This window comes from Onychomys torridus, chromosome 5 (genome assembly GCF_903995425.1).
Source record: "Onychomys torridus chromosome 5, mOncTor1.1, whole genome shotgun sequence".
Lineage (NCBI taxonomy): Eukaryota > Metazoa > Chordata > Mammalia > Rodentia > Cricetidae > Onychomys > Onychomys torridus.
This window is the reverse complement of record NC_050447.1, coordinates 34780540-34808519: the sequence shown is the minus strand read 5'-3', so window position 1 is coordinate 34808519 and position 27980 is coordinate 34780540. Positions and strand designations below refer to the sequence as shown.

The following is a 27980-nucleotide window of genomic DNA, read 5'->3' as shown; positions in this document are numbered from 1 at the left end:
AGCCCGCGGGCGGCTTGGAACCCCGTCGGTATCATGGCCGCGGGAGCCGGGACAGCGGGCCCTGCTTCCGGCCCGGGCGTTGTGCGTGACCCGATGGCGTCACAGCCAAGGAAACGGCCCAGCCGGGAGGGCGGGGAGGGCGCGCGGCGATCGAGCACGATGGCGGGAGGAGGCGGGAGCAGCGACAGCAGCGGGCGGGTGGCGGGCCGGCGGGCATCGCGCAGCGGCGGGCGGGTTCGACGGGGGCGGCACGAGCCGGGGCTGGGAGGCGCGTCGGAGCGGGGCGCGGGGGAAGCGCAGCTGGAGGAGGCGGTCAACCGCTGGGTGCTCAAGTTCTACTTCTACGAGGCGCTGCGGGCCTTTCGGAGTAGCCGGTACGGGGACTTCAGGCAGATCCGGGACATCATGCAGGGTGAGGGCCGGCCTGGGGCCGCGGGGAGAAGGAAGGTCTGTGGGTGCATGCCTTGGGGTCCCCGGGCTCGCGGAGCCAACCATGTCTTCTTTCCCAGCGTTGCTTGTCAGGCCTTTGGGGAAGGAGCATACGGTGTCCCGGTTGCTGCGAGTTATGCAGTGTCTGTCGCGCATTGAAGAAGGGGAAAATTTAGGTATGGCTATTTTTTGTGTTCTTTTCTGGGCTCACTTACGTAGGGTTTTGTTATTTTCAAACTTAACATCCGGGACTGAAAGATTCCGGGTTAAAGTGCACTACTGTTTGCACCGCGGAGGTCTTTCCTTCAATGGTGGTTGAATTCCCTGGTTGTAGTTTTCTCCAGTTAAGATTCCTTGGCCGGTTTTATGTGGGGTTTTTTGTTGTTGTTGTTGTTGTTGTTTTCTCCCACCTGTTAATTGCACACCCATTTTTGTTGCTGAAAATAAGTTACATCATTAAGGACACATTCTTACTCCTCCTTCTCCCTGTAGTAGAGCATGAAGACCCCCCCACCTCCCACACACACACCCAGTTGAACTTGGCAGCTGCTTAACAAATTGCCTTCAGTGTTGGCTACTTCTATCTCACAAACGTGCTATTCTGGATTTTAGAGGCAAATGTATATGTTTCAACTGAGCAGTGTTGAAAAGTATTGAAAGTCACATGAAATATGTTGATTTGAAGCTGGGTGTGGTGGCAGAGGAAGGGGGATCTCTGAATTTGAGGCCAGCCTGATCTACAGAGGGAGTTCCAGGACAACTAGGGCTACACAGAGAAACCCTGTCTCGAAAAACAAACAAAAATAAAATTGGTTAATTTAAATTGGGACCGTAATCACAAGCACATAGGCAAAATAAATGCAAATCTTTTATTTGTTTATTTTTCTCAAAACAAGGTTTCTCTGTGTTACCCCTGGCTGTCCTGGAATTTGCTCTGTAGACCAGGCTGGCCTGGAACTCACAGAGATTTACCTATCTCTGACTCCCCAATGGTGGAATTAAAGGTGTGTGCCACCACCTGGCATAATTGCAAACCTTACTGGGTTTACATGGCTTATTATTATTAAACAGGATGTCTTTACATAGCCTTGACTGTCACTGTGTAGACCAGGTTGGCCTCCTGAGTGCTAGGACCAGATGCTAGGTTTGCATGGCCCTTTATGCAAATGAGTCTTAGGGTATCTTCATGCTTCCATAGATAACTGTCTACTTTTTGGACATGTGTACTTGAAAGAGCTTGAAGTGAGTCCTATGTTTTGTCCTAGACTGCTCCTTTGATATGGAGGCTGAGCTCACACCCCTGGAGTCGGCTATCAATGTGCTGGAGATGATTAAAACAGAATTCACACTGACAGAAGCAGTGGTGGAATCCAGTAGGAAACTGGTCAAAAAGGCTGTAAGACACTGTTTTTAATGTTTCATTTCTTCATCTGGCAAAAATTGGGCATTCTTGAGGACATGTTGTAGAATCTTCTCTGTATGAGTGGGTCGGGGCAAGCAACATATCCACTCTTCACATGTCCGCTTTCTCACCTAGACTTGGAAAGTACTCTGCTCTAGTTTTGGTCTTTGTGGCCTTGGCAGGAGGGAGCATTGCACTGGGAAGTAGGTTGACATTGAGGACTGCTGTTTTGTAAGTTATCGTACCGTTCAGGAACACTGAGAAGAGGCCCCAAGCATTTCTGGTCCTGGGTTTGGTCACCATTGTCTATCACAAGCCAGAAGGAATGGCTAGGGCCTTGGGAAATGTGGAACTGAGCTCTGCTGAAATAAGGACTTAAAGAATGTTCTCTGTGATCAGACTAGACTCAGAGTCAAGTGGAGAAAGAGAATAGTGCAGAGAGGATTCTAGAATATCGAAGCCAGATTGCTTCTAGTGGAACTCTTAAAGCGTAGAAGTGGGTTTTTCTTCTTCTTCAGTAACCAAGGCTAGGGCCGTGGAAGCAGATGCAGAGGTAGGGGTAGAGCGGCAGCTCAGCATCACCTTAGTAGAGGAAAGTTAGGATGATAGGAGCAAAGAGAATGAAAAGGACAAGATCTTAGAGGTGGAGGAGGGAGAGGGAGAAAACCTTGTTTCACAAGGAAGACATTGACCGTGTATAGGGTACTCAAATATCCTGTTTTTTTTTTTTTTTTTTTTTTAACTAATGTGCGTTGGGTACAGATACCTGTTCAGTTAAGGACCTGGAGCAGGAACTTCTGGTTAGTCTCACAAAGAATGCTTGGATAATTATTATTCAGTTCAAGGAAGGATAAGCCCATTGTAGATTTTTAGTATAGGGAAGTCAGGTTTGTGTTGGGGTAAAGTGCCAGAAAAGTCATTAACAATGGAGGAGAAACCCAAGGGTACTTTGAGAACAGCTCAGGTTCTTTTGAATGGAAGAAATGTTACTGGTTCAGAGTAATTTATTCAATCCCTTTATAAACAAGGGATTTGAGTTTGTCATCTGGCCTCTCTTGTCGGGGAGTCTTTGAAGGCATACATACATTATAATTTCATTACTTAAGCACATGGATCTCTTCCTGTTTTTGTTTATTTGGGGGGTCTTGTTTTGAGAGAGGGTCTTACTATATGTAGAGTGGCCTCGGTCTCTGTCTTCTTGCCTCAGCCTCCTGAGTGCTGGCATTATAGGCTTTACCACCTCAACCAGCTAAGTGACATGTTTTAAACATTTGTTTGTAACGTCTGTCAGTGGAATCTAAACTCCCTGGGCTGGAGAGATGGCTCAGTGATTTCAGTGGTTAAGAACACTGACTGCTCCCTCAAAGAACCCAAGTTCAGTTCTCACTACCTGCATGGCAGCTCATAACCATAACTTCAGTCCCAGGCCCTCTGGAGCACCAGGCATGCGTGTATTGCTCAGACATGTGTGTAGACCAAACACCCATAGGCATAGAATAACAATGATTTGTTTTGTTTTGTTTTGTTTAATCTAAACTTTAAAATAGCCGTTTTCTTCTGTCGACGTCCGTGTGTTTTTCAGTCTACCAGGCTGTGTCTTCTACTTCTACATTACTGTGGTTTGTAGAAGGGGAAACAGTCTTACTCTGTCCCAGGCTGTCCTGAAACTCCCTGTGTAGCCCAGGCTGTCCTGGAACTTGCTATTCCCCTCTTGCCTTTGCTTCCTGGGTGCTGAGATTATAAGCATGCACCACCATGCCTGGCTGCCTTGTTTTTTGTTGTTGTTATTGTTGTTTTAAACGGTGCTGTGCAAAGGTCAGAGAAAGGAATTTTCACTAAACTCTTGTTCTGTCTTTTGATTTTGTATTTTGTGCACACAGTACACCTACAGAAGATAAAATTATTGAACATGTGTTAGGCAAGCACTCTACTGTGGAGCTGTGTTCCCAGTCCTTCTGCATTTGTTACTTCAATATAACAAATTGCTCTGAGACTTAGCAGCCTAAAACAGGGGCTAATGGCCTTTAGTTTCCAAAGGTCAGGAAGCTGTGGCCTACCTCAGTCGGTTTGGCCCAGGATTTCCAATAAGGTTGTCGTCAGGCTGTCAGTTGGAGTTGCTGGTGCTGTGGCTTAGTGGTAGTCTTTGTGCCTAGCATGGGAGAGGCCCTGTGTTCAATTCTCAGTACTGCAGAAATAAATAAATAAACACAATTACAGTCATTTCAGGACCCAGCTGGTGCTGGCAACGGTGATGCTAATTTGAAATTCTGGTACTCAGGAGGCTGAGGTGGGAGGATCTTGAGTGGTAAGCAGGCCTAAGCTAAGAAGATCCCGTCTCGGGTCTGAGAGATCTGACCCACACTCTGATGTGCCTGTTAGCAGGACTCACACTCTAGACCAGCTGTGGGATAGTGTACTTGGGACTATTCAGGAGGTCAGGATCACTGAGGACCGCTTTAGCACCTGGGTCACAACTACTTTGATCCCTTGGTTACTAAATGAGACTTTCTGGATTTCTCATTTAGTGTCCTAGAGTCTCTTAATGGTCATCTTAGAAAATACTGTGGGATGCCTAGGTTCATTTAAGCTTTGTAAAGTGTTCTAATAATTGATTATTTTTTGGTTTTGAGAAGGGGTCTCACTATGTAGCCTTGGCTGGCCTAGAACTTGCTGTGTAGACCAGGCTGGTCTGGAACTCAGGAAGCCTTCTGCCTCTGTGCCTCCCAAGCGCTGGGATTAAAGACACTCAATATCACACTGAGCATAATCATTTATTTTAAAGTGTTTAAAATATTAAAGTAGGGTCTGGGGGCTGGAGAAATGGCTTAGTAGTTAAGAGCACTGACTTGCTGCTGTTCCAGAGGACCTGGGTTCAGTCTCCAGCACCCATATGGCAGCTCACAACTGTCTGTAATTCCAGTTCCAGGGGACCCAACACCCAAGGCAAAATGCCAAGTCATGTAAAAAAGAGTTTAAAAAAATTTAAAAAATATATAGTTCTTTGTAGATGTAACTGTCTTGTTAAATAAGAAACACAGAGCCAATTGCAGAGTTAAAAGCCAAGAGGTCAGAGCAAAAGCTGAGAGCTGAAAACCTTACCCTTCACTGCTGCTCTAAAGTAAGGTTTTCAGCTCTCAGCTATTGCTCTGACCTCTTGGCTTTTAACTCTGCAATTGACTCTGTGTTTCTTATTTAAAAAGACGGTTACATCTACAGTTCTTCATGTTGTGGTAACCCCCAACCATGAAATTATAAAAAATAAAATAAAATAGGGTCTGGGAGGCTGGGCAGTGGTGGCGCATGCCTTTAATCCCAGCACTCAGGAGGCAGAGACAGGCGGCGGATCTCTGAGTTCCAGGACAGCCAGGGCTACACAGAGAAACCCTGTCTCAAAAAAACAAACAAACAAACAAACAAACAAAAAAGCCTCTTCCAGAGGCTCCTGGTTCTATTCCTAGAATCCACATGGTACCTCACAACATGCTATAACTACTGTCCCAGGGGATCTGATGCCTTCTTCTGGCCTTCTCAGGCACTGCACACACATGGCGTACAGACATCCATGCAGGCAAAACACACATACACATAAAATAAAATTTTTGAGGAGGGTATGTTTTGAGACCAGGTTTCATTGTGTAGTCCTGGCTGTCCTCGAACTTACTCTGTAGACAGGCTGGCCTCAACTTAGAGATCTACCTGCCTCTGTTTCACAAGTGCTGAGATTAAAGGCCAGTGCTACCACCACCCAGCAAAATAAAAAATTCTTGAATGAAAGTTTACTTGTTAAAGTTTGATATACGAGTGGGACTAATGAGGGCCTGTAAAAGATCCAGGCTGTTTAGGAGACTGCAACAAGTTCAAGGTCAGCATGGTAAACTTAATGAGATCCTATTTTCAAAAAAGAGGGAGAGGGAGATGGTTCAGCAGGTAAGGGCACTTGCTGTCAAGTCTGACAACCAGAACTTGATACTCCCAGCCCCAGCCCACATGGTAGGAGGAGAGAAACAATTAGGGCATGTTGTCCTCTGACCCTCGGGAGCTCCGTGGCACATAGGCTTGTATACATGCATGGTCACACATGATAAGTAATGAAAGTGTTTTAAAAATAAGAGCCAGTGGTGTAGCTCTGCAGCGGGTCACTTTGTCCCCATCACAAGGCCCCAGATTCAGTTCCCAGTACCACCGCCCAAGAAAGTTGAAAGTCAGAGAAGAGCAGCAGTTTCTGAAAAGGCTATTCTTTCGAGATGGGTGGTGGTGGCACATGCCTTCAGTCCCAGCACTGGGGAGGCAAGGCAATCTACAGAGTGCGTGCCAGGACAACCAGGGCTACACAGTTGAAACCCTGTCTCAGAACAAACAAACAAACACAAAACTATTCTTCCCATTGGGTATGAAGGCACACAGAAGACTGAGGCAGGAGGATTGACATGAGTTCCAGGCCAGCCTAGTCTACATAGTGAGTGTCAGACATAGATAGGCATAGACTCTGTCTCAAAAAGAAGGAAGGAAGGAAGGAAGGAAGGAAGGAAGGAAGGAAGGAAGGAAGGAAGGAAGGAAAGAAAATAAAGAAGACGGGAAAGAGAAAATCCTGAATATAAAACGTGTTTATATTGAGCCAACATTGGTCTCGGTCTCTCCCTTCCCTCATTTTTTTGTTGTTGTTTTGTTTTTTGAGACAGGGTTTTCTGTGTAGCCCTGGCTGCTCTGAAACTGCTCTGTATACCAGGCTGGCCTAGAACTCATAGAGATCCTCCTGCCTCTGCGTACGCCACCACTGCCCAGCTAATTTATTTATTTATTTTGATTTTATGTTTTGTGCATTGGTGTTTTGCCTGCATGTATGTGTATGTGAGGATGTCAGATCTTGGAGTTACAGACAATTGTGAGCTACCATGTAGGTGCTGGGAACTGAATCCAGGTCCTCTGGGAAAGCAGTCAGTACTCTTAAATGCCGAGGCATCTCTCCAGCCATAAGTTTTACTTCATTTGTATGTGTTTGAGTGTTTTGCTTGTTTGTGTGTCTGTGTACCATGTGTATGCCTGGTGCCCACCAAGGTCAGAAGAACATTGGATCCCTTGGAACTGGAGGTATGGTTATGAGCTGCCATGTAGGTGCTGGGAATTGAACTGGTTCTTCTGTAAGAACAAGTATTCTTAATGACTGAGCCAACTTCTAACCATGTGATTTGGTAAAGTTAAACAATAAAACTATATTATCTTTTTGTTTTGTTTTGAGATAAAACAGGGCTCTTTGTTGAGCTTGATAAGTAGCTGAAAGATGACCCTTGAACTACTGATCCTCTTGCCTCTACCTCCCAAATGGCTAATACATGTTTTTGTTGTTTTAATATGTGGGGGCCTGAAACATGACTTGGTGGTTATGAGTACTTACAGCTCTTCCAGAGGATCTGGGTTTGGTTCCCAGCACCCACTCAGAGCTATCTGTAGCTCTAGTCCTAGATGATCCAACACCCTTTTCTGGTTTCTACGGGCACTGGGTATACACATGGTACACATACATAGATGTAGAAAAATGTGAAGAATTTAAAATAAATAAATAAATAAAGAGTGTGTGTGTGTGTGTGTGTGTGTGTGTGTGTGTGTGTGTACTGTGTGTTAGGTACCCACAGAGGCCAGAACAGGGCTTTGATTTCCCTGAGCTGGCATTATAGGTGGCATTATTGTGAGCTTCCTGGCATGGGTGCTGGGACTGGAACTCTGCTCCTCTACAAAGTAGTGAGCACTCTTAACCACTGAGCCATCTCTCCAACCTCTAAAATCTACTTTTGTTTGTTTGTTTGTTTGTTTTGTTTTTTGAGAGGGTTTCTCTGTAGCTTTGCGCCTTTCCTGGATCTCGCTCTGTAGACCAGGCTGGCCTCAAATTCACAGAGATCCGCCTGCCTCTGCTTCCCCGAGTGCTGGGATTAAAGGCGTGTGCCACCACCGCCTGGCTAAAATCTACTTTTTTAAGGGGGCAAAAAGCATAGATGTAAAAATAGAGAAGCCTGAGTGCCGACTCCACCTGTAACCTCAGTACTGGGGAAATGGGACAGGAAGACAAGTCAGTCTGAGTTTTGTGGTGAGGGTCTGTCTTCAAACACAGCCAAAATAAACCAACAAAAAAGCCGCTGTGGTGGGTGAGATGGCATGGTGGGTAAAGGCAGTTGCTACTCAAGCCTGACAGCCTGATTTCAGTCCCCAGGACTCACATGGTTGGGGAAAAAATCTGTATGTTGTCCTCTGACTTCACATGTGCATAGGTGTTCACTCCCATACAACAGTGTAGTTTGATTTTTAGTTTCTTGAGGCCAGGCTCTCATTATATAGCCTCGCTGGCCTGAAACTTTATGCCAGACTGGCTTTGAACTTACGAATTCACCTGCCTCTGCTTCCTGAGTTCTATGATAGAGGTGTATACAATGCCCTGCTTTTAAAAAATTTAAGGCACCCGTGAAATGATGTTCAACTTCATTAAAGAATTGTGAACTAGCCACTGTGGGTGCTCTGGTGATACAGGTCTATAATCCCAGGCTTTCAGTTCTGAAGCAGGAGGATTGTAAATTCTGGGCCTGCCTAGGCTGTAGAATAAGTAGAGGGTAGTTAGCAACTTAGTGAAACAATGTCTCAAAATTCTAAAAGAGATCTGGAGAAATGACTCAGGTTAAGAGCATGTACTGTACGCCTTTAATCCCAGCACTCAGGGAGGCAGAGGCAGGTGGATTTCTGTGAGTTCGAGGCCAGCCTGGTCTACAGAGTGAGATCCAGGACAGCCTCCAAAGCTACAGAGAAACCCTGGAGAGAGAGAGAGAGAGCGAGAGAGAGAGAGAGAGAACGCGCACATATACTACTCTTGCAGAGGATCTGAGCTGTATTCCCAAAACACACATTAGATCACACCTGTAACTCTAGCTCCAGGGGGACCCAACACCTCTGTGAGTACCAGTGCTCACAACAGACCCACCCATGTCCATGTGCACATAACTAAAGATTATTTTTTCAATTTACAAAGGTCTGGGACTAAAGCTCAGTGATGAAACATTTTTTGTAGTGGGTGTAAGCCCTAGGTTCAGTGTTTAGTACCACCAAACCCTGCCTGCTGTGGAGAACCAGTTAATTGCCAAACTTATAAATAACTCCAAAGAAATTCTGCTTTACTTTAGAACATGAACATGATACATTTATATAGTTAAAAATGCTATGGGATCACTTTTGAGCTTTTCTCAACAATTTAATACCTGATACGTTCTCCTCTATCCAAGGACGATATGGTAAATGGGTTTTTGGAGCTGGGAGACAGTAGGAGCTCACTCCATCTCCTCCATGCATCGGCCTGGTATTGTAGTACCTCCAGGAACTGTGGGCCCTTGTGGGGGTTTTCAAAGATGCTAGAGAGGATTCAGATGACTGAAACAATTGCCATTGCTGATGGGATGTTAAGTGGTACACCTACTCTGTATCAACAGTTTGGTTGCTGCTTCCCCCAGGACACATTTGCTCTAAGGACCCCACTCCTGCATATTTGCCTCAGAGTTAAAAGTTGTTCACACAAAAACCCGTGGTTAGCATCTCTGTTCACAGTGATCAAAGCTGTGAAAGATGTTCTTGAAATGGATAAATTGGTCAACTGTAATATATCCCCAACAATACAGAGTACTCAGCAGCAAGAAAACTGAACTTCTGACAGTCCAGCAACAAGATGAGCTTGAGGGCATTGTGCTGAGTAAAAGAAACATACTTCATACAGCTGGTGCTAGAGCTCAGTCTGGTGGTGAATGACTAATCCCCGCTCTCGGGAGGCTGAGGCAGGATGAAACCCTGTCTGACAAGAGCAGAAGCAGTGCCCTTTAGTCCTGTCATGCTGCAAAGACACAAAGGAGCAAGAAGAGCAGTTGAGAAAGGGGGTACGGGAGGGTATTGCTTTTGTATTTTGTGGTTACAGAAGTCTGGGTATCTTAACATTTGGTGCCATATGCCCTAAACAGTTTTGCTGTGTGCAAGTTAAGTGTAATTAGACCTAATAGAACTGATGTGGCTTATGAAAAATAAAAGCTGTGTTGATTTAAGAAAGTTAGTATAATATTTACTCTGAAAATGCTGTGTAAATAAACATCATTGGATCTTCCGAGAATTGATATTATGCGTGCTTGTCCAAGAGCATTTGGCACCGGTTCCACCTGCCCTGGACTGCATGTAAAAGTCTCCTTTCAGTTCCCCAGCCGTGTGGATATCCTCTCGGGGCTTCTTTACAGAAACCTTTTCCTCTGTGGCTGATAAAAACATCTGGTCCTACCTGACTCTCGGTCGTTTTTAAATCTGCTGTTGTGGATGAGCTGCTTGCCAGTCTCAGTAATTCCCTACACTCCAGCTAGAGTAGCTAACTGGCATTTGTGGTATAAGAGGCTTGGTTCTCATTCCGCAGGTTTGGCCTCAGCCCTTTTCTTAATAGAACTGACCGAACGCTGTGGTGAGCACATCACTTGTTCGTTTTCCTACAGTATATCCTCTCACCACGCCCCACCCCTGCTTCAAAGCTCTTGTACCCAAAAAGGATTGGAATCAATTGTTCTGTGGATCTGCAATTTTAGGCCTCTGGAATGACTCCTGTCTGTCTTTCCTTAGGCAATCCAGCTCAGATTGGTTGTCTGTAACCCAAGGGATCCAATTTTGCTCTCCCAGGCATTAAAAACAACAGAAAGCTACATTCAATGGCTGCTCATAGTCCTTGAACAGTCAGGTTGGCTTTTAAGTACAGAAATTTGATGCGATGTGAAAATAGTCATAGATAGTTAATAAGAGTTAGCTTTTCAGCAGAGTATGTTTTGATATTTGATATTCTAATGACATCTGTCATTACAAAACGTTTAAGTTTTTTTCCCTTTTATAGGCTGTCATTATTTGTATCAAAAACAAAGAATTTGAAAAGGCTTCAAAAATTTTGAAAAAATACATGTCCAAGGATCCTACAACTCAGGTAAATTTGATATATTTTTATTCCTGTGACTTAACCCATCTTACTGTCTTGTGGAGCAGTAAGAAAAGGATTCTTCGTTAGCACTGACATTTATCCCAGGCGTGGTAGGACACACCATTAACTCCAGCACTTGGGGAGGCCGATGCAGGCAGATCTTTGCAAGGCCAGCCTGGTCTATAGAGTGCCTTCTAGGCCAGCCAGAACTAGAGTGAGACTTTGTATCCCCCCACAAAAAAAAAGTCATGCAAGTATTCACCTTTAAATACCCAACATCTTGTCTGTGGTCCCAACCTCTGAGAGCTTAGACAAGAGCATTGCAAGCTTGGGGCCTGCCTTGGACTATACAGAGAGCTGTAAGACAGCCTAAGAGACACAGTCTTAGAACATGCTTCACATCTTATTTTCAAGGTAACAGACTGGCTTGAGTATCAGAGACTGGCCTTTCATAAACCACTTGTTTTTCTTGTTCTATATTTGTGATAGAACATTTAAGTAATCAGTTCCAGATAATCAACAAAAAGTATGAGACTTCTAGCCCTGTCTATATAAATGTTAGCCCTGTAGACTTGGAGGGCTACTTTGGAAAAGTGTGGAAGTCATTTTGAGCTATAGCCTCAGTTGGGTTCTCTTCCCCCAACTTGTATTATTTTATAAACTTAAATTTTAGGCTGGGGAATATTCCTTAATGGCAGGGCATTTGCCTAACATGCCCTGAGTTTGAACCCTGTCACCAAACACACACACAACCTACTCTATCCCTTTTTGATGTTTTGAGGCAGAGCCTCTCTATGTAGCTGTGGCTGTTGTTGAACTAACTATGTAGACCAGGCTAGCCTCAAATTAACAGATATTTGCCTGCCTCTACCTCCCACATGCGAGGATTAAAGGCATGTACCACCATGCCTAGCAAAATCCCCTTTATCTTTGAAGAACTAACATGTAGATAGTACAGAATTCAAAAGGTGTTCTAAGGCCTGTTAAATCAATCAGTAAAGTTACTTGACAAGAGGCCTGGTACCCTGAGTTCCATCCCTAAGACCCAACACCTGACCTTCATACTTGTGCTATTACACAAAGACACGTATAGGCAATCACACACACACAAGTCAGAGTGAAGCTGGGGGTAATAAAAGAGTTCAGTGAAAACTCCCTTGGCTTCGGCCTTCACCCACTCTCAGAGGCAGCCGTTGTTATTTTTATCCTTTCAGAGATACTGTCTACAAGCAAGTCTGTTGTATGTGCACACGTGAACACATTTTCCTTTTCCTTCTACATGTGGGATGCTTCACACTGATTTGAACACTTATCCTTTTTTTTCTTACTATTGTAGCAAGGGATTTTCTTTTAATTTTTTTAAGATTTATTTATTTAATGTATGAGTACTCTGTATATGAGTACTGTATCTGCACATACAACTTCATGCCAGAAGAGGGCATCAGATCCCACTATAGATGGTTGTGAGCCACCATGTGGTTGCTGGGAATTGAACTCAAGACCTCTGGAAGAGCAGCCAGTGCTCCAGCCCAGGGTTTTTTTTTATTAACATGTAATAGAGCCTCTTTGTCCCTTTTTTGTGACTAGCTACATAGAAACCCACTCATTGTGGCTGAACCATGATTGATGAGCCCGTCCTTTGAGTTGTCTGACAGTATTGCAAATGTTTTGGTGGTATTCTGCCTCAGCTCAGCCCTGATGTTTACTGTTCTCTTCCTTTCTCCTGTTACAAATGTCAATCTTTCATGTAGAAGCTAAGAACTGATCTCCTGAACATTATCCGAGAGAAGAACTTGGCCCACCCTGTTATCCAGAACTTTTCTTATGAGACCTTCCAGCAGAAGATGTTGCGTTTCCTGGAGAGCCACCTGGATGACGCGGAGCCCTACCTCCTCACGGTGCGCCTCAGCCTCTCTTCCCATAACCATGTTCTGAAGTGGAAAAGAAGTGTGACATCGACTGTATGAAGTGCACTGCCTGTGAGATCCTGAGATGAGCATGTGCCTAAGATGATGGAACTTACCTGGTTTCTCTCACCTGCATTTGAGACTCTTTTATGTGGGACCAATCTGGTAGTTAAAGCAGAGCCTTCTCTTACAATCCTGGTTCCCACAGGTAGTGAGGTCTGAGCTGAGAGGTAGATGTGGAATGACAGGGCATGAGGTGGGAGGAGAGACTGGAAGTATGATGCAGTCTAAAGGAACCAGATGAAAGAGATCCTTTTTACCCTTCTTTTTTTATTTTATGTGTATGTATGTTTTTCCTCCACAGATGCCTGTGCATCACAGGTATGTAGTGCTCATGGAGGCCAGAAGGTGTCAGACGCCCTGGGACTGCTGGAGTTACTGATTGCTGTGAGCCTCCTTGTGGGTGCTGAGAATCAAATCTGGGTCCTCTACAAGAGCATCCAGTGCTCTTCACTGCTGAGCTATTCTCTAGCCTTACCCCCATCCATTTTTAGATATGGTCTCGCTATGTACCCCTGGCTAGCCTGGAAAAGTATGTAGACCAGGCTGGCATCAAACTCAACAGCAATACACTTGTCTCTGCCTCCTGAGTGCTGGAGTTAAAGATGTGGGCCACCATTCTGCACTGGCCTTGTGGAGATAATTGTTTGTTCAGACTCTAGATTTCATGGTAAGGCACACCACTGCTCTGTACAGTAAGGAGCATGAGTTTTGAGGCTAGCCTGAGCTATATAGCAAGTCCCTATCCAAAGAACCTAATGACTAGTGTCGTATCTTATTATTAAAACTCCTATTCTAGTATGTATAAGGCTCTGGGTTTGATTTCCAGTACCACCAAAAAAAAAAAAAGAGAGAGAGAGTGAGTGAGTGAGTCAGGGAGCCAGGATTTTGATAATGTTAAAAATAGCCTGTCATAATGGGTGATCTGAGGCCTCTATTAGAGTAGTGTCAGTGATGGATCCTGTCAGCTATTTTACAGATCACAGGTCACTGGTAAACAGGTATTTGAAGAGCTAGCCAGGAAGCATCTGGATGCTGGAATTTTGGTCTAGATGTGTTTCATTCCTTTGCATTTTGGGTAACTGGAAAATAACTCTGCTGTTCCTTACATGAGGGTAGAACTCATCTAAGACACCAAGTCACAGTATCCAAAAGGAGTGGAACGGTCTAGACTGGAGTAGGAGGGAGGCAGATGAACAGTTAGAGCAGGAATGACCTGCCTGGGGCTCCCTGGGTTGGTCAGGATTTTCAAACAGCTGTCAGTAAGACAAACGTTTGTGGGGACAGTTAACAAACTAGCCTAAGTTTTGAAAAACTGTTTGAGACAGGCATGATGGCACACCCCTATAATGCCAGCAAGTCCAAGGCTGAACCTGGTCCATCTGTCAAGTTGTAGACCATCCAGAACTATATGCTGAGACCCTACCTAAGGGGGGAAAAGGAGGGGCCAGGAAAGATGGCTCGGTGATTAAGAGCACTGGCTGCTCTTGCAGAGGGCCCAAGTTAGATTCTCAGCAGCCACAAGCTGGCTGACAACCACCTGCAGCTCCAGTTTCAGGCAGTGTCCTCTGGCCTGCATGCGTATGTGGTACACATGAACATGTCATACAAGTGCATGCACATCTGTGTGAAAATAAAAGTATATAAAAATAAGAAGTAGGGAGAGAAATTTAACTTTTTAAAAAATTATTATTACCTTTTAATAATCTATTTTTATTTTCAGTGCATTGGTGTTTTGCCTGCATGTATGTCTGTGTGAGGGTGTTAGATCCTGGAGTTAGACAGTTGTAAGCTGCCATGTGGGTGCTGGGAATTGAACCTGGGTCCTCTGCAAGAGCAACCAGTGCTCTTAACTGCTGAGCCATCTCTCCAGCCCCCAAGAAATTTAACTTTTATACCTGACTCCAAAAGAGACTTGGGAACTAGGGACTAGATAGTTCTGAGGTTGAAAGGACAAAGGTACAGTGCAGGAGAGTCCCCCATAGTGTCACTAGCCATCTATGGAGGTGTTACTGTGGTAGGTCTGTTACTACATTATGATAAGAGAAGTCTGAGGGTGTCCCGTCATGCTGTGCCCATCTGTGTCCTCCCGAACTTCTGCAGCTTCCTCTTCCTAATGACACCCTTCCTTTCCCAGATGGCCAAGAAGGCTTTGAAATCTGAGTCTGCTGCTTCAAGTGCAGGGAAGGAAGAAAAGCAGCCAGTCCTGGAGCCAGTGGAGAAGCCACTAAGAGAGCCTTCAAGGTGAGGGTGTCCTTTTGTGATTGCACAAGGTCAGTTTCTCTTAGTGGATTTGATGAAATTACCAGGTTTTTGGCATAGCTCACTGTGAGAGGTGGAGAACGTGGTCTAGGAAAATGAGGTTAGCTCTCTGGGGTCTCCAAGAGAAGATCCTGATTGGCACCTCCCCAAAGGTTATGTTTTACTTCTCTGTCTCACCTATAACACACACAGTGTGCACACTCCTTTTGTTTTATGGAGGCAGGGTCCCATTTTGTGGCCTGTTTGGGCCAGGTACTCAGCAGTACTCTCTCAGCTTCCCGTGTGCAAGCGGTGAACCACCGTGCCTGGCCCGAGAACTGCCTTTGAATTCACTCAGGAAGCAGTGTTCAAGTAAATGAGTCAGAGCTGGCAGGGTGGCACATAGCTCTTTTGTTTGTTTGTTTGTTTGTTTGTTTGGTTGGTTGGTTGGTTGGTTGGTTTTAGAGACAAGGTTTCTCTGTGTAGCCCTGGCTGTCCTGGAACTCATTCTGTAGACCATGCTGGCCTTGAACTCAGATACATCCTGTCTCTGGCATATAGCTTTAATACCAGCATTTAGGAGACAGAGGCAAGAGGCTCTGAGTTAGAGGCTAGTCTGGGCTATGTAGTGTAGTGGCACTCCTGCTGAGCAGCACCCAGCCCTGATCCATCTTTTGTTTAGCAGATACCTTTTTGTTGTTGTTGTTGTTTTGTTTTTTTGAGACAGGCTTTCTCTGTGTAGCTTTGCGCTTTTCCTGGACTAGCTCTGTAGCCCAGGCTGGCCTCGAACTCACAGAGATCCACCTGCCTCTGCCTCCCGAGTGCTGGGATTAAAGGTGTGCGCCACCACCGCCTGGCTCTAGCAGACATCCTTTGGTTTCCCTTGTTGCCCTCTGTGTGAATCTGTCTTGGAGTTCCCCAAGGATACAAAGGCCTATGCAAAATGTGATTCAGGAAACCCGGAAAACCCTGGTACCTGAGAAATGGAGGAATTTGCACTTGGCATTGTATTGTTGGGAGCCCCTTTCATGTTGTTTTGAGCATGTGGAAATTACCAGCTAAACTGTATTGGAGAGAAATAAAACCGCCCTAGGCGAAGGGTTAGTGCTTCAGTCCTTTGAGGCTGGACCCCCTGCAGCCATGAAAGGCTAGATTCATTCTTAAGATGCCTCTGTGTCTTCCTTCCACGGACCCGCGTGAACCCACACACTTGTGTAGTGACCCGAGACAGGATTCACACAGAGGGCAGCAAGGGAAACGAAAGTGTCTGCTAACAAAAGATGGATCAGGACTGGGTGCTACTCTGGAGCCAGGCCACTCAGCAGGAGTGCCACTACACCATAGTGAGACCCTTTCTCAAGAGAGAAAAAAACTGGTTGCAAATGTCAGAAAAAAGGAAAGAAAGAAGGCAAGTCGGAATCTCAAGTCTGGTAATGTAACACAGAAGTCAAAAGTGTAGATTCCTCTGGGGCCTGTGTATTGTACTTTTTTATTAACCAAAGAAGAAAAGGTTTGTTTAGCTCACAGTACTAGAGGTTTGAGGGCCCATGTGTGGTGATGGCCTTCTTGCTGGCATGCCAATTGATGGGGGAAAGAGAAGGTGGAGAGAGAGAGACAGAGAGAGAGAGAGAGACTGTCCTCTGATCTTGAGCACATTGATAGTTTATCTTGGGACTCTATCCTGATGGCCTTTTCTAATCCTCATTACTTTCTGGGGCCCCATCTTCAACAGGAGTTCAATGTTAACATGTGACTCACTGAAACCATATCTGAATCATAGCACCCTGGTTTGAAATACAGAGGGCCAAATGGGTCCTAAAATAAGACAGTCCAAAACAGGACACTAAAAGGCGGGGGGGGGGGGCAGGCCTGGTTTTCTGGTTTAGGCAGTTGCTACTTTGTGAGAGTGTCTAAACTTTCCAAATCTTGAGTTCGGATTTTATGTGTGAGATGTCCTTTTTTGTGTATGGTTAGATTTCTCAGGTTTTAAACAGATTTATTTATCTATCTATCTATCTATCTATCTATTTATTTATTTATTTATTTTGGAGCTGGAGATTGAACCCAGGACCTTGTGCTTGCTAGGCAAGTGCTCTACCACTGAGCTAAATCCCCAACTATTTTTTAATTGTATGCATGAGTGTGTATGGTGAATATGGGTACCTATGGAATCCAGGAGAGGGCATTGGAGTTCCTGGACCTGGAGTTATACAAAGCTGATATTAAGCCATCTGGTGTAGGTACTGGTAGCTGAATTGGGTCCTCTGCAACTTTTGAATGTTGATTTTAGAAAACAGCTTTGTATATGTTAGACAGTCTGACATATTTATCAGGAAAGGTTGGTCTTTTCCTGACAGAGTTTACTCTAACCTCATTAGCTTGCTGTTCCAGAGGATCAATAAAATTTCTGTAAAGGTCAGTCTCATTGCTTCCAGAGCACATGGCACACCTCTTGCTCAGAATTCTCAAGCCACTGTTTCTAAATGTATCGTGGGTACAGAGCATTAGTTGCTTCTCATAGGAGGGTTGGGCTGGGATGGCTGAAAGAGAGGAGGTTTTAGTAAGACTGTAGCGTTCTCAATTGGTTGCCCAGGTAGATGTGAGGTTGGCGGGTGCTACTCAGAGCTCTTACATGATGGAAAACATTGCTTTGATCATACAGGCTAAAAGGGTTGCTAGCACGCAGACTGGGGACCTCTGCAGAGAATAGCATTGGCCTTGGCACCTGTAAGGTTCTCTTGTTTGGAATTTAAAATTGATTTAACTTCCATCTGTGCTCCTTAAGTGAAGGCATTTATAAACAACAGCTGTTTAAAGGAAGCAGGCGCGGCCTCACACCCACCCCCATCTCAGTGTTTGTTTTATTGTGACGGAGAGTCTTGAAGAGGCCTCTGTTGGAAGGGTTAATCTTTGAAGAGTCCTGCCTACTTGTATGTGCCTCTGCACTGGGGAGACTGATTGTCCTGTGTGTGTTTTATCTGCAGACAGCCTCGGAACACCCCAGCCACCATCGGAATCAGGACTCTGAAGGCAGCCTTCTCAGCTCTGTCCACTGCTCAAGACTCAGAGGCAGCCTTCGCAAAACTGGACCAGAAAGATTTGGTCCTTCCTCATCTAGCATCCCCATCATCACCAACCCACAAAAACAAGAGACCCAGGAAAGATGAAAATGAAAATTCAGCTCCTGCTGGGGGTGAGGGAGGCTCAGAACTGCAGCCCAGGAACAGTCGAATGACCATAAGCAGATTGGTTTTGGAGGAGGACAGCCAGATTACTGAGCCCAGCCCAGGCCTCAACTCCTCCCCGGAGGTCATGTCAGCATCTCCATCCAAGTCCAGAGCTCTCAACCAACCCCTCCCAGGGGAGAAGAATCCCAAGTATGAAGACCTTCTTTGTAGCAGTTTTGGGGCTGGTTGGCGGTCCTGGGTTGGGCCTGGTTTTCCTTCCGTGAATGAAGTAACCGTCAGCTAAGTTACTCTCCACCGAGGCTTGCTCAGACTGCTAGAAGGAGACTGGCCCAGAGAGCGACAATGTAGCAGTCCCTGCCAGTCCCAGGCCCCACTGTAGGCTCACGGCACTGCCCTGGGGCATGAGTAAGGAGGGAGGGTGTGGGAGCCTTCTGCCAGACCTTCCTAGTGCCTCAGTGACTGTTAGCCTTCTTTGTGAAATTTGTCTGAGTTGGGCCTCATTATACTTGATATTTATGAAAAGCCAATGAATACTTAGTTTTGTACCTTTTCATAGGTGTTTGAGACTCAGCAAAATTCAGTAAAGATTTCCAGTCTTCCATGTTCTGCCAGCTGCTCTGGGGCAGTGGTTAGAATATGTTAATTCTATTAATTTTATTCCCCACTGTGACTCCCAACCCTGGTTTTGAGTTTGGCTACCGTGTGCCCTGCAGGGAACCACCCTGCAGGCACTGGTTGCTTGCTCTCTGGAACATGCTGTTTGTTTCTCCTGCTGTACATCCCCCTCCTCTCATTCCCACGGTGGACTGTCCCTCCTCCATCATTGCCTGTCAGAATTCCATTGGTGCTTGAAAGGGTTTCTGGGCTCAAGCACTTCATGTGTTATCTTCCTGAATCTCCAGTGCTCTCTCTGAAATGATGTTAGCCCTATTGTATAGATGAGGAAGGCTCAGAAAATGTCACTCAGCTGAAAGTAGCAAACGTGGGTTTTCAGGGTCTTAATCTGTGTGGTGTTGACACAGCAGTGGGGCCACATGCATCAGATGCCTCTCTTGAAGCTCTTAGCTCCTCCATGAACTCTTCTCCGGCTGTCCCTGCTGTATGTCATCTACCTCACTGATCTCCCAAGGCCATTGCCATCTCTATGCACTGCTGTGTGTTGTGATTGTTTGGAGAACCCTGCTCTGATCTGCAATGTGAAGGCCATGGCATGTGGTAACATGGTTTCCTCCGGACAGATTTGCACTATATGTACCACTCTCGCATTGAGAAACGAGTCACTGGCAGACATAGTTAATGACAGCTCTACATACCTTGGCCTCCTTTGATATATGATCCGTTTATTTCTCAGAGAAGCCCTGTGTAGATCCTGCCCCATGAGCAGATGAAGAAACAAGAGCATGCAGGATGCCAGGAGGATTGTAAATGGGAGTATGTGTGACAGTTGCAGACGTGCCCAGTGCTGTCATATGCCCAGGGTCTGGAGTAGGATGGGTACTGTGCAGCAAGAGATGGCAAAGTCACCTGCTACCTGTTTTTGTTAATAAAATTAAATGGAACGTAGCCACACCCAGCAGGCAGGGCTTGTCCATGGCTGCTGAAGCGTTCTGGCTATGAAGCTTTGAGCCGTGGCAGCCGAGGTGGGAAGGCTTGCAAAGCTACACACACTGTCTGGTGAGCCCAGCATGAGGAAGTGAGTGAGGTGCCCTGTGAGCTGGGGGAGAGTTCCTGAGCCTGCTTAGACAAGTCTTGGGTGGACTGCATCCTATAGAAGAACAAAGGTTGAGCTGGCCTTGAAAGAGTAGGAAGTGCCTTGTCAGAGGACTTCTAGACAGTGGTGTAGCTTGTATGTGGGCATGGGACAGCAGGAGACAGTAACTTGGGAGACTACAGCACAGAGCAGCAGCAGGGACAGACCAGCTGGCCAGGTCTTAAGTCTGTAGTGTCAGTCTGTCAGGCATGCAGCTTCTCAAACTGCAGGGGTCACATTTAAAGATTTTTTTTTTTTTAACATGTATGTTTGTAGGCCTGTGGGGCACCACTGAGAGAGGGGTAGGAAGCTGGAGACAGCTACAGATAAGCAGGGAGAGTTTGGGGAAGACAGACAGAAGGACCCAGCAGGAAAGGCAGAGCTAGTAGAAACTGCCTGAAAGGAAGGCTGGATGCCTAGATTTGTCTGTGCCCCACAGCACCTTGTCCACAGTAGGTCTTTGCTAGGAGTTTATTAATCAAGTAAAAGGGACTCTTAGAACTTGTATGTAAGGGATGACACCCCCTACATGTATGTAGGCCATACATACATTAAGGGTTAAGGTTTCCTTTGGAGAGGGAGACACCAAACTCAGCAGCCACAGGATGTTGGACAAGTCCCTGCTAGAACAGTGTGCATGAAGTTGTAACTTAGCTAGTGAGGAATATGAGATCCAGAAACGGCCTGACTTGTTCAGGACCACAGGCTCCTGATAGCTAGGAAGACTATTCTCAGCCCTTCCACAAGTGAGAAGTGAACAATAGCCGTCTGCAGTCAGGGACTACACCAGAGCTTAAGCCTTCAATCCCTGTTGAAACATTGTGCAAAGGGACAGTTCAAGAAAGACAGTCTACTAGCAACCTGCCTTTGAAAACTGCAGAACAGAACAGCAGCGCAGGGGAAGTGGTAGCCGGCGGGGACCGAGGTTCAAACTGACTGTCAGGATTGGGAAAAGTAGGAAACTTAAAACAGGAGCCTAGTTGTTACCTGCCTTTGTAAACAGCGGTCCACAGTGGAACTAAGGCTTGTGATAGCACTGTTTCAAATAAGTTATTCTTGAGATTTAATCCAAACTAACAGCACACATTGCCCACCATTGTTTCAACTACTTGGTTAGGTACTTAGGAAAACTACAGAAGAGGAATTTGAGGGATCTTAACTGGTGTAGATGGCCTCAAATTGGCAGAGATGGGGGCAGAGGCTTTCTGTGTTGGGATCAGTAGTTACAGATGTCCTTGAGAATGATAGTGTTAGGCCGAGGATGCCATTTAGTGGTAGAATGCTTGCCCAACCTGTGTGAAGCCCTTAATTTGGCCCTCAGCACTACATCCAGCCTGGTAGAAGGGTCAGAAGATAAAGGTCTCCTTGATTATATGGCACATTCGAGGCCAGTCTGGGCAACCCTGCCTCAAAGGAAAAAAGAAAAAGATGGATTTTTAAGGTATTGAAAGACCTATACTCTCCTGAGCAGGGAAGGTACTCCTGGGCAAAGTTAAAAGAGGAGCAGAGCAGCCTAGGTTGCTGTGGGGCAGCTGTTCTCAACCTGTGGGTCATGACCCCTTGGGTCAAATGACCCTTTCACAGAAGTCACATATCAACCAGATCCTTACATTACCGTTCATAACTAGCAAAATTATAGTTATGAAGTAGTGATGAAATCATTTCATGGTTTGGGGTCACCACAACATGAAGAACTGTATTAAAAGAGCAAAGCATTAGATGTGTGTAGTGGTGTGGTAGAGCCAAGGTAGGGAATGGCCTGGATTCATAGAGCATAGAGGAGGAGTGTGCAGACCGTTGTTGTTTATGTAGTCTGGCATGTGTATTTCAGGCTGGCTTTGAACTTGGGATTCTCACAGCTTAGTCTCCCAAATACTGTTATTACAGGTATGTGCCACAATGCCCAGTTGATACGTTTTTGTGATGTTGGATTTAGGGGAGAAAAGGCTAGTGTAACACTGATGCAAGGTATCTTGAGTTTAACTCCAGGAATAGGCAGGGTACCAAAGTCCGTGTAAATCTGTAGAGCGTGGCCCTGAAGGAGAGGCCAGAGTTTGCATCTCTAAGTTGGAGAAATGCTGAGACCTTTAAAGGACCCCGAGTGACTGGGTATGTCGATGCATGCCTGTAATCCCAGCACTCAGAGGGAGAGGCAGGAGGGTTGAGCGCTCAGGGCCAGCATGTGCTTAAGAGTCTAGTCCTATCTAAAAACACCAGAAAAAGAAAACTAACTAAACAGATGAGGAAATGAAAGTGATTTGGAGGGAGATGGCAATCTGGTAACGTACTTGACTCAGTACCCAGTTAGAGGCGTGGCTCTGCAGCCCGGGAGGTGTCCATGTGTGGAGATGCCTGGCTGGCCAAGGAAGAATGACAGTGACTTTGAGCTTTGTGTGGTGAGTCCTGAGTGAGCTCGAGTGACCGAGGTCAGAGCTTGTGAAGGGAGACTCTCATGGCTTATCTTCGTTGCTCTCCCCTAGAGCATCCAAAGACAAGTGGAACGGCCCTAACGGGCTTGAAGAAAAAGAAATTTGGGTGGAGGAGGACCAGCTGTTTGAAGTTCAGGGTAAGTCCCAGACCCCCCTGCCCTCTTGCAGATGTTTGCTGGTGTGCAATGCATGTCCCAGGGCCGCCTGTGTCCCAGTTACCTGGTCTTATTTTGAATCATCGGGTCAGATTGTGTTTGTTTTGTTGCAACAGGGTCTTACAGTGGAGCCCAAGCTGGTCTCAATCCTCCTGCCTCAGCCTCCCAGGTGCCCCAGCATTTGGCTCCCTGTGTTTTTTTTCCCCCCTTGGCAGGGTGTTGGTGAGACAGAGTCTCATGTAGTCCAGTCTGTCCTTGGACTTCCTGGGTAGCAGCTGAAGGTGGTCTTGAACTTCCAGCCTTCATGCCCCCACTTCCAAAGTGCTGGGATTATGGTCATCCATTATCATACTTGTTTTTTTCTGTTTATTTTGGAGACAGGGCCTCACTGCGTAGTCCTGGCTGGCCTTAAACTCTATGTAGACCAGGCTGACCTTGAACTCACAGATCCGTGCACCTGCCTGTCTCCTGAGTGCTAGACCTCCTGTATTAATCTTTTTAATACCACTTTACTTGTTTATTTTTGTGTGTGGGTGGGGAGGTGGCATGTGGGAGTCAGGACAACTTGCAGGGGTCTGTTCTCTCCTACCCTCTAAGTCCCAGAGATCAAATTTAGGTCATTAGACTTGGCAGCCGGTGCCTTTACCTGCTAAGCCATCTCCCTGGCCTCTTTATTTCTTAAAATAAAAGAGTCTCTGGGGTGTGTGCTGAGCTACATCCCCAGCCCAAGTGAAAAGAAAAAGATGTCTGACCAGTTTCTATGCATACATGTATAGGACAGGAAATTACCTCATGTAAGTACCTCTAAAACTCTTAACATTTGCTTTAGAGTCTTCCCCACTACATATCTGCATCATAATAGAAATAGTGAAATGCTAAACCTTCATTTGAAGGATTGTAAAGACTTGTAATAGCAACAGTAATTCTTTCCCCGAGCCAAAGGTTGTCCTTAAAAAGTACCTCCATGGGGCCAGCAAGATGACTCTGGGTAAAGGCACCTGCTGCCAGGTCAGTTGAGCCAAGGTCAATCCTCAGACCCCATGTAGTGGAAATGGAGTAGCAGCTCTCCATTTGATCTCTGTTCTCCACACTCTCGCTTTATCGTGAGTGCACCCGCACACATATACATACAAAGTGAAAATATGTCTTAAAATTAATAAAAAATGTTTTAAAGTTCCTTCATAGAGACTGGGCCTGGTTGAGATGTGCTTTAATCTGAACACTCCTGTGGCAGAGACAGGAGGTTCTCGGAGTTGAGGCCAGCCAGAACTACATAGTGAGAATCTGTTTCAGTAAGGGGAAAAAGAAGAAAAAAACAAATTACATTTGTTTTAGCTAGGCAGTGGTGGTGCATCCCTTTAATCCCAGCACTCAAGCAGCAGAGGCAGACTGATCTCTCTGAGACTCAGCCAAGGATACACAGAGAAACCCTGTCTCAAAAAACCAAAAAACATTTATTTATACACACACATGCTGTGGATTATGTGTGAAGGTCAGGGGACAACCTGAGGGAGTCCGTTCTCTTCATCCTCCATGTGGGACCTGAGGATTGAACTCAGGCCATCAGACTGGGCCACACACACTCTTAGCTACTGAGCTATCTTGCCAGCTCCCAGGGAATTTAAATTCTTAGCAGAAAACAGTAAAGTGATGATATTTCAAAGCAGGGCTTGTCAAGGGGCTGTAAACCAGAGAGTTTACACAGCCATGTATATGTGCACATATGTAATAAATCTTTAAGATTGTAATTTTAATTATGTATGTGTGTATGGGCTTGTGCATGTGACTTCAATGCCCATGGAATCCAGAAGAGGGTGTCGGATCTCTAGAGTTGGAGTTACAAATTATTGAGAGCCACTTGGGGCGGGTACTGGAAACCAAATTTGGGTCTTCTCAAAGAGCTGAGCCATCTCTCCAGCCCTAAATTTGATATTTTGGACATGGAATTTAGCCTTTTGTGCATACTAGACAAACACACTACCACTGAACTATGTCTCAGCCCCCCCACCTTTTTTTTTGTTTATTTATTTATTATGTATACAGTGTTCTGCTGGCATGTGTACTTGCAGGCCAGAAGAGGGCGCCAGATCTAATTGCAAGTGGTTGTGAGCCACCATGTGGTTGCTGGGAATCGAACTCAGGTCCTCTGGAAGAGCAGTTGGTGCTCTTAACCACTGAGCTATCTCTCCAGCCCTCAGCCCCTTTTTCAAGATGGATTTCTCTGTGTAGCCCTGGCTCTCCTGGAACCCACTCTGTAGACCAGACAGGGTTCAAACTCAGAGATCCTCCTGCCCTGCCTCCTCAGTGCTGGAATTAAAGGTGTGTGCCACCACTGCCCAGTTCCAATAGATTTTGATTAATAACAGACTTCAAACTCTTTACAAAACCATTATTTTCTAAAACCACTGAGGGACTATCGCACTTAAAAGTTTAATATAGGCCAGGAGGTGGTGGTGCACACGCCTTTAATCCTAGCATTGAGGAAGCAGAAGCAGTGGATCTCTGAGTTCAAGGCCAGCCTAGTCTACAGAGTGAGTTCCAGGACAGGCAGAACTACACAGAAAAACCCTGTCTTAAAAACACCTCAAAACAAACAATTTTTGCAAGTCTGTTGTAAAACACTTCTTTGTACAGGTTCTCAGAACCTGAAGTGACTGCAAATAAAAAACAGAAGAAATTTTTCTTTCATGGTGTCCTTTGAATTCTCAGCGTTAGTGAAATTTGTTTTGTTCTGGTTTTGTCATTCTGGGGATCACACTCCATCTTATTCAAGCTGGGCAGTCGCTCTAGCACTGAGCTGCCTCCCCAGCCTCCAGTGCCGTTGGAATTGAAATCAAGTTTTCCCTTTGGGGATGTTCTGTTTCCTTCATGAGAACTCTGAACTGAGTGTGCTTTTCATGTGTTCCAACAGCGCCAGATGAAGACAAGTCAGCCACTTTAACAAGAAAGCAGGTAAGTAGAAACTTGTTTAAACTTGGTGTGTGTGGATGTTTTGCCTACATGTAAGATTTTATTTTTAAGTATATGTGGGGGGGGGGGGGTTGTGCATGTGACTGCAGTGCCCATGGACTCTAGATGAGGGTGTCAGATTCCCCCAGAGTTGGAGGTGCAAATGACCGATAGCCACCTGATGATGGTGCTGGAAACCAAAGTTGGGTGTATCTGTGTGCCATGTGTGCCTGGTGTGCAGAGGCCAGAGAGGGCATCAGATCACGGAAACTGGAGTTACATTGTTACGTTATGATGGCTTTGAGCTATGGTGTGAGTGCTGGGAATGGAACCAGGCCCTCTGGAAGGGCAGCCAGTCCCATGCCATCTCTCCAGCCTTTAAGACTCTTTGCTGAGGGGACAGGTAAAATAAGTTTCCCTTCTCAGGCCAAGATTACCCGTATACCTGGTAGAAAGACCTCTTAAGACAGTTCAGACTAAGGTCCACCAGGGGGCTTGTGGTTTGGTTTTTGGTACTAGGGATTAAGCCCTCACACATGCTTGGTGAACGCTGTGCCCAGAGCTGTACCCTAGCCCTTTACTTCTCTTATTTTTAAGTTTCAGTGTTTTTTTTAGTGCTTTAGCTTTTTTTGTGTGTGTGAGTGTTTTTCCTGCGTGTATGGCTGTGTACCATGTGTATACAGTGCCCCAGGAAGCTGGAAGAGGAATCTGATCCCCCGAAATTGGAGTTTACAGATGACTGTGTTTCACCATACAAATGCAGGAAACCAAACCAGGGTCCTCTGCAAGAGCATCAAGTGCTCATGACCACTGAGCCATCTCTCCAGCTCCCCAGTATTGATTATCAATAAAGAATGACATGTCAGCCAGGCGGTGGTGGAGCACGCCTTTAATCCCAGCACTCGGGAGGCAGAGGCAGGTGGATCTCTGTGAGTTCGAGGCCAACCTGGCCTACAAAGTGAGATCCAGGACAGCCTCCAAAGCTACAGAGAAACCTTATCTCGAAAAAACAAAAAAGCAAACAAACAAAAAAGAATGACATGTCAGAACATTGATGATTACTAGCTATCCAGACCCACAGCTTTGGTTTAGTTTTTAGACAATGTCTGCCTCTGTAGCTCTGGCTGTCCTTGCAAAAGAGATCCACCTGCCTCTGCCTCTGCCTCCCAAATGCTGGGACTAAAGGTGTGCGCCACCATTGCCCGGCTCATACTGTGTGGTTGGATTCCGAGTATTCTTGTAGGATTTTTTGCTTTGATGACCTCATCAATGTGTGGGAAAGAGGTAAGTGGCAACAAGTTTTGACGGGTTTGTGGTTTTCTTTTGCAGAAGTGGACCATAGAGGAAAGCGAGTGGGTGAAGGCCGGAGTGCAGAAGTACGGGGAAGGAAACTGGGTTGCCATTTCCAAAAGTTACCCCTTTATTAACCGAACAGCTGTGATGATCAAAGATCGTTGGCGGACCATGAAAAAACTTGGCATGAACTGAAAAGGCCTCTCGTTTCCACAGGATTCACAAGAACATGGTTCTAAATAATCGTCGTTGATGCTCTGCTGTCTCTTTCAGAAGCTGGACTGGGATGAGGATTGTGGCAGGCTCCTTCTGTCCAGGGAGGTCCCATGTACACTCCCATCACTGTTGGAGGTCATGGAGCTGAGAAGCAAAGCCAAGTCTACCCCATGTCTGCAGCAGAGGCAACAGGCACACAGCTTGTACAGTGCAGAGTATCATTAGCGTTCCCCTTTAGTGGTTTGCTTCGATTTGAATCCCCAGTAATCCGTAGAACCTTCTAAGAAATGACGGAATCCATTAGGAGTACTTACGATCCCATGACCTGTTCAAACCAGCAATGTGAGCATTATCTGGAATGAACTTAATCTTTGTTGAGTTTTGGCCTCCTGACTCGAGAACAAAGGAACTCTGTGTGTTGAGAGGTCAGTCCTTGTGGAACCTGATTCCTTTAAAACTGTTTAATAACCACTTGCATCATCAACCCTGGACCGGACTGCCTTGGCATTCGCTGTTCACGTGTGCTGGGCTACATGGCAGGTTTATCCTCCACACTTTTCATGTGGTTCCAAGTGTGTTTTTTGGTAAAGTGGTGATGTAGATAAGCTTAGCTCCCCACCCCCATCCACCTCCTCCTCAGAGCCCTTCCTTATGCTGGAATTTTAAAGCTTAAATCAGTCCTGGTTGAATCCAGTGCCTAACTCACCCTCTGTGAAATGCTTGCTCCTACACTTCCCTGGTCGTGCTGTGGTCGTGTCTTGCACCGGAACCCAACACCCTTCCCTTTTGTACAGTGTTGTGCTTGCTGTCTTTCAGACACCCTTAAAAACTGTCTTTTTAGCAAAACAAAACAAAACAAAAATCAGTAAAGTGTTTTCTGTAATCTTTTTTAACTGTGAGAATGAATTGTTCCTACTGTAACGTTGTCATTAAAGCCTTGCTTCTCATGCCTCCGCAGCTCGTTCATAGCAGTGCAGCCTGTGCTCCGACGGGGCA

At 45.8% G+C, this 27980-nt stretch overlaps 1 protein-coding gene across 2 annotated transcripts; it reads left to right on the top strand.

Moving 5' to 3' along the window:
* Terf2 (telomeric repeat binding factor 2) lies at window positions 1-27935 on the top strand. 2 transcript variants are annotated; one of them, XM_036188544.1, is made up of 11 exons: window positions 1-412; window positions 510-605; window positions 1695-1825; window positions 10716-10802; window positions 12548-12694; window positions 14901-15007; window positions 17989-18106; window positions 22267-22349; window positions 22423-22508; window positions 25438-25478; window positions 26805-27935. In XM_036188544.1, exons 1-11 carry the CDS (start codon window positions 34-36, stop codon window positions 26961-26963), a joined length of 1434 nt encoding a protein of 477 aa, XP_036044437.1. In that variant the 5' UTR covers window positions 1-33; the 3' UTR covers window positions 26964-27935. The 2 variants fall into 2 exon arrangements, with proteins under 2 accessions (XP_036044437.1, XP_036044436.1); XM_036188543.1 differs by lacking the exon at window positions 22267-22349 and having other exon boundaries at window positions 17989-18381.
* The last annotated feature ends 45 nt before the right edge of the window (window positions 27936-27980 follow it).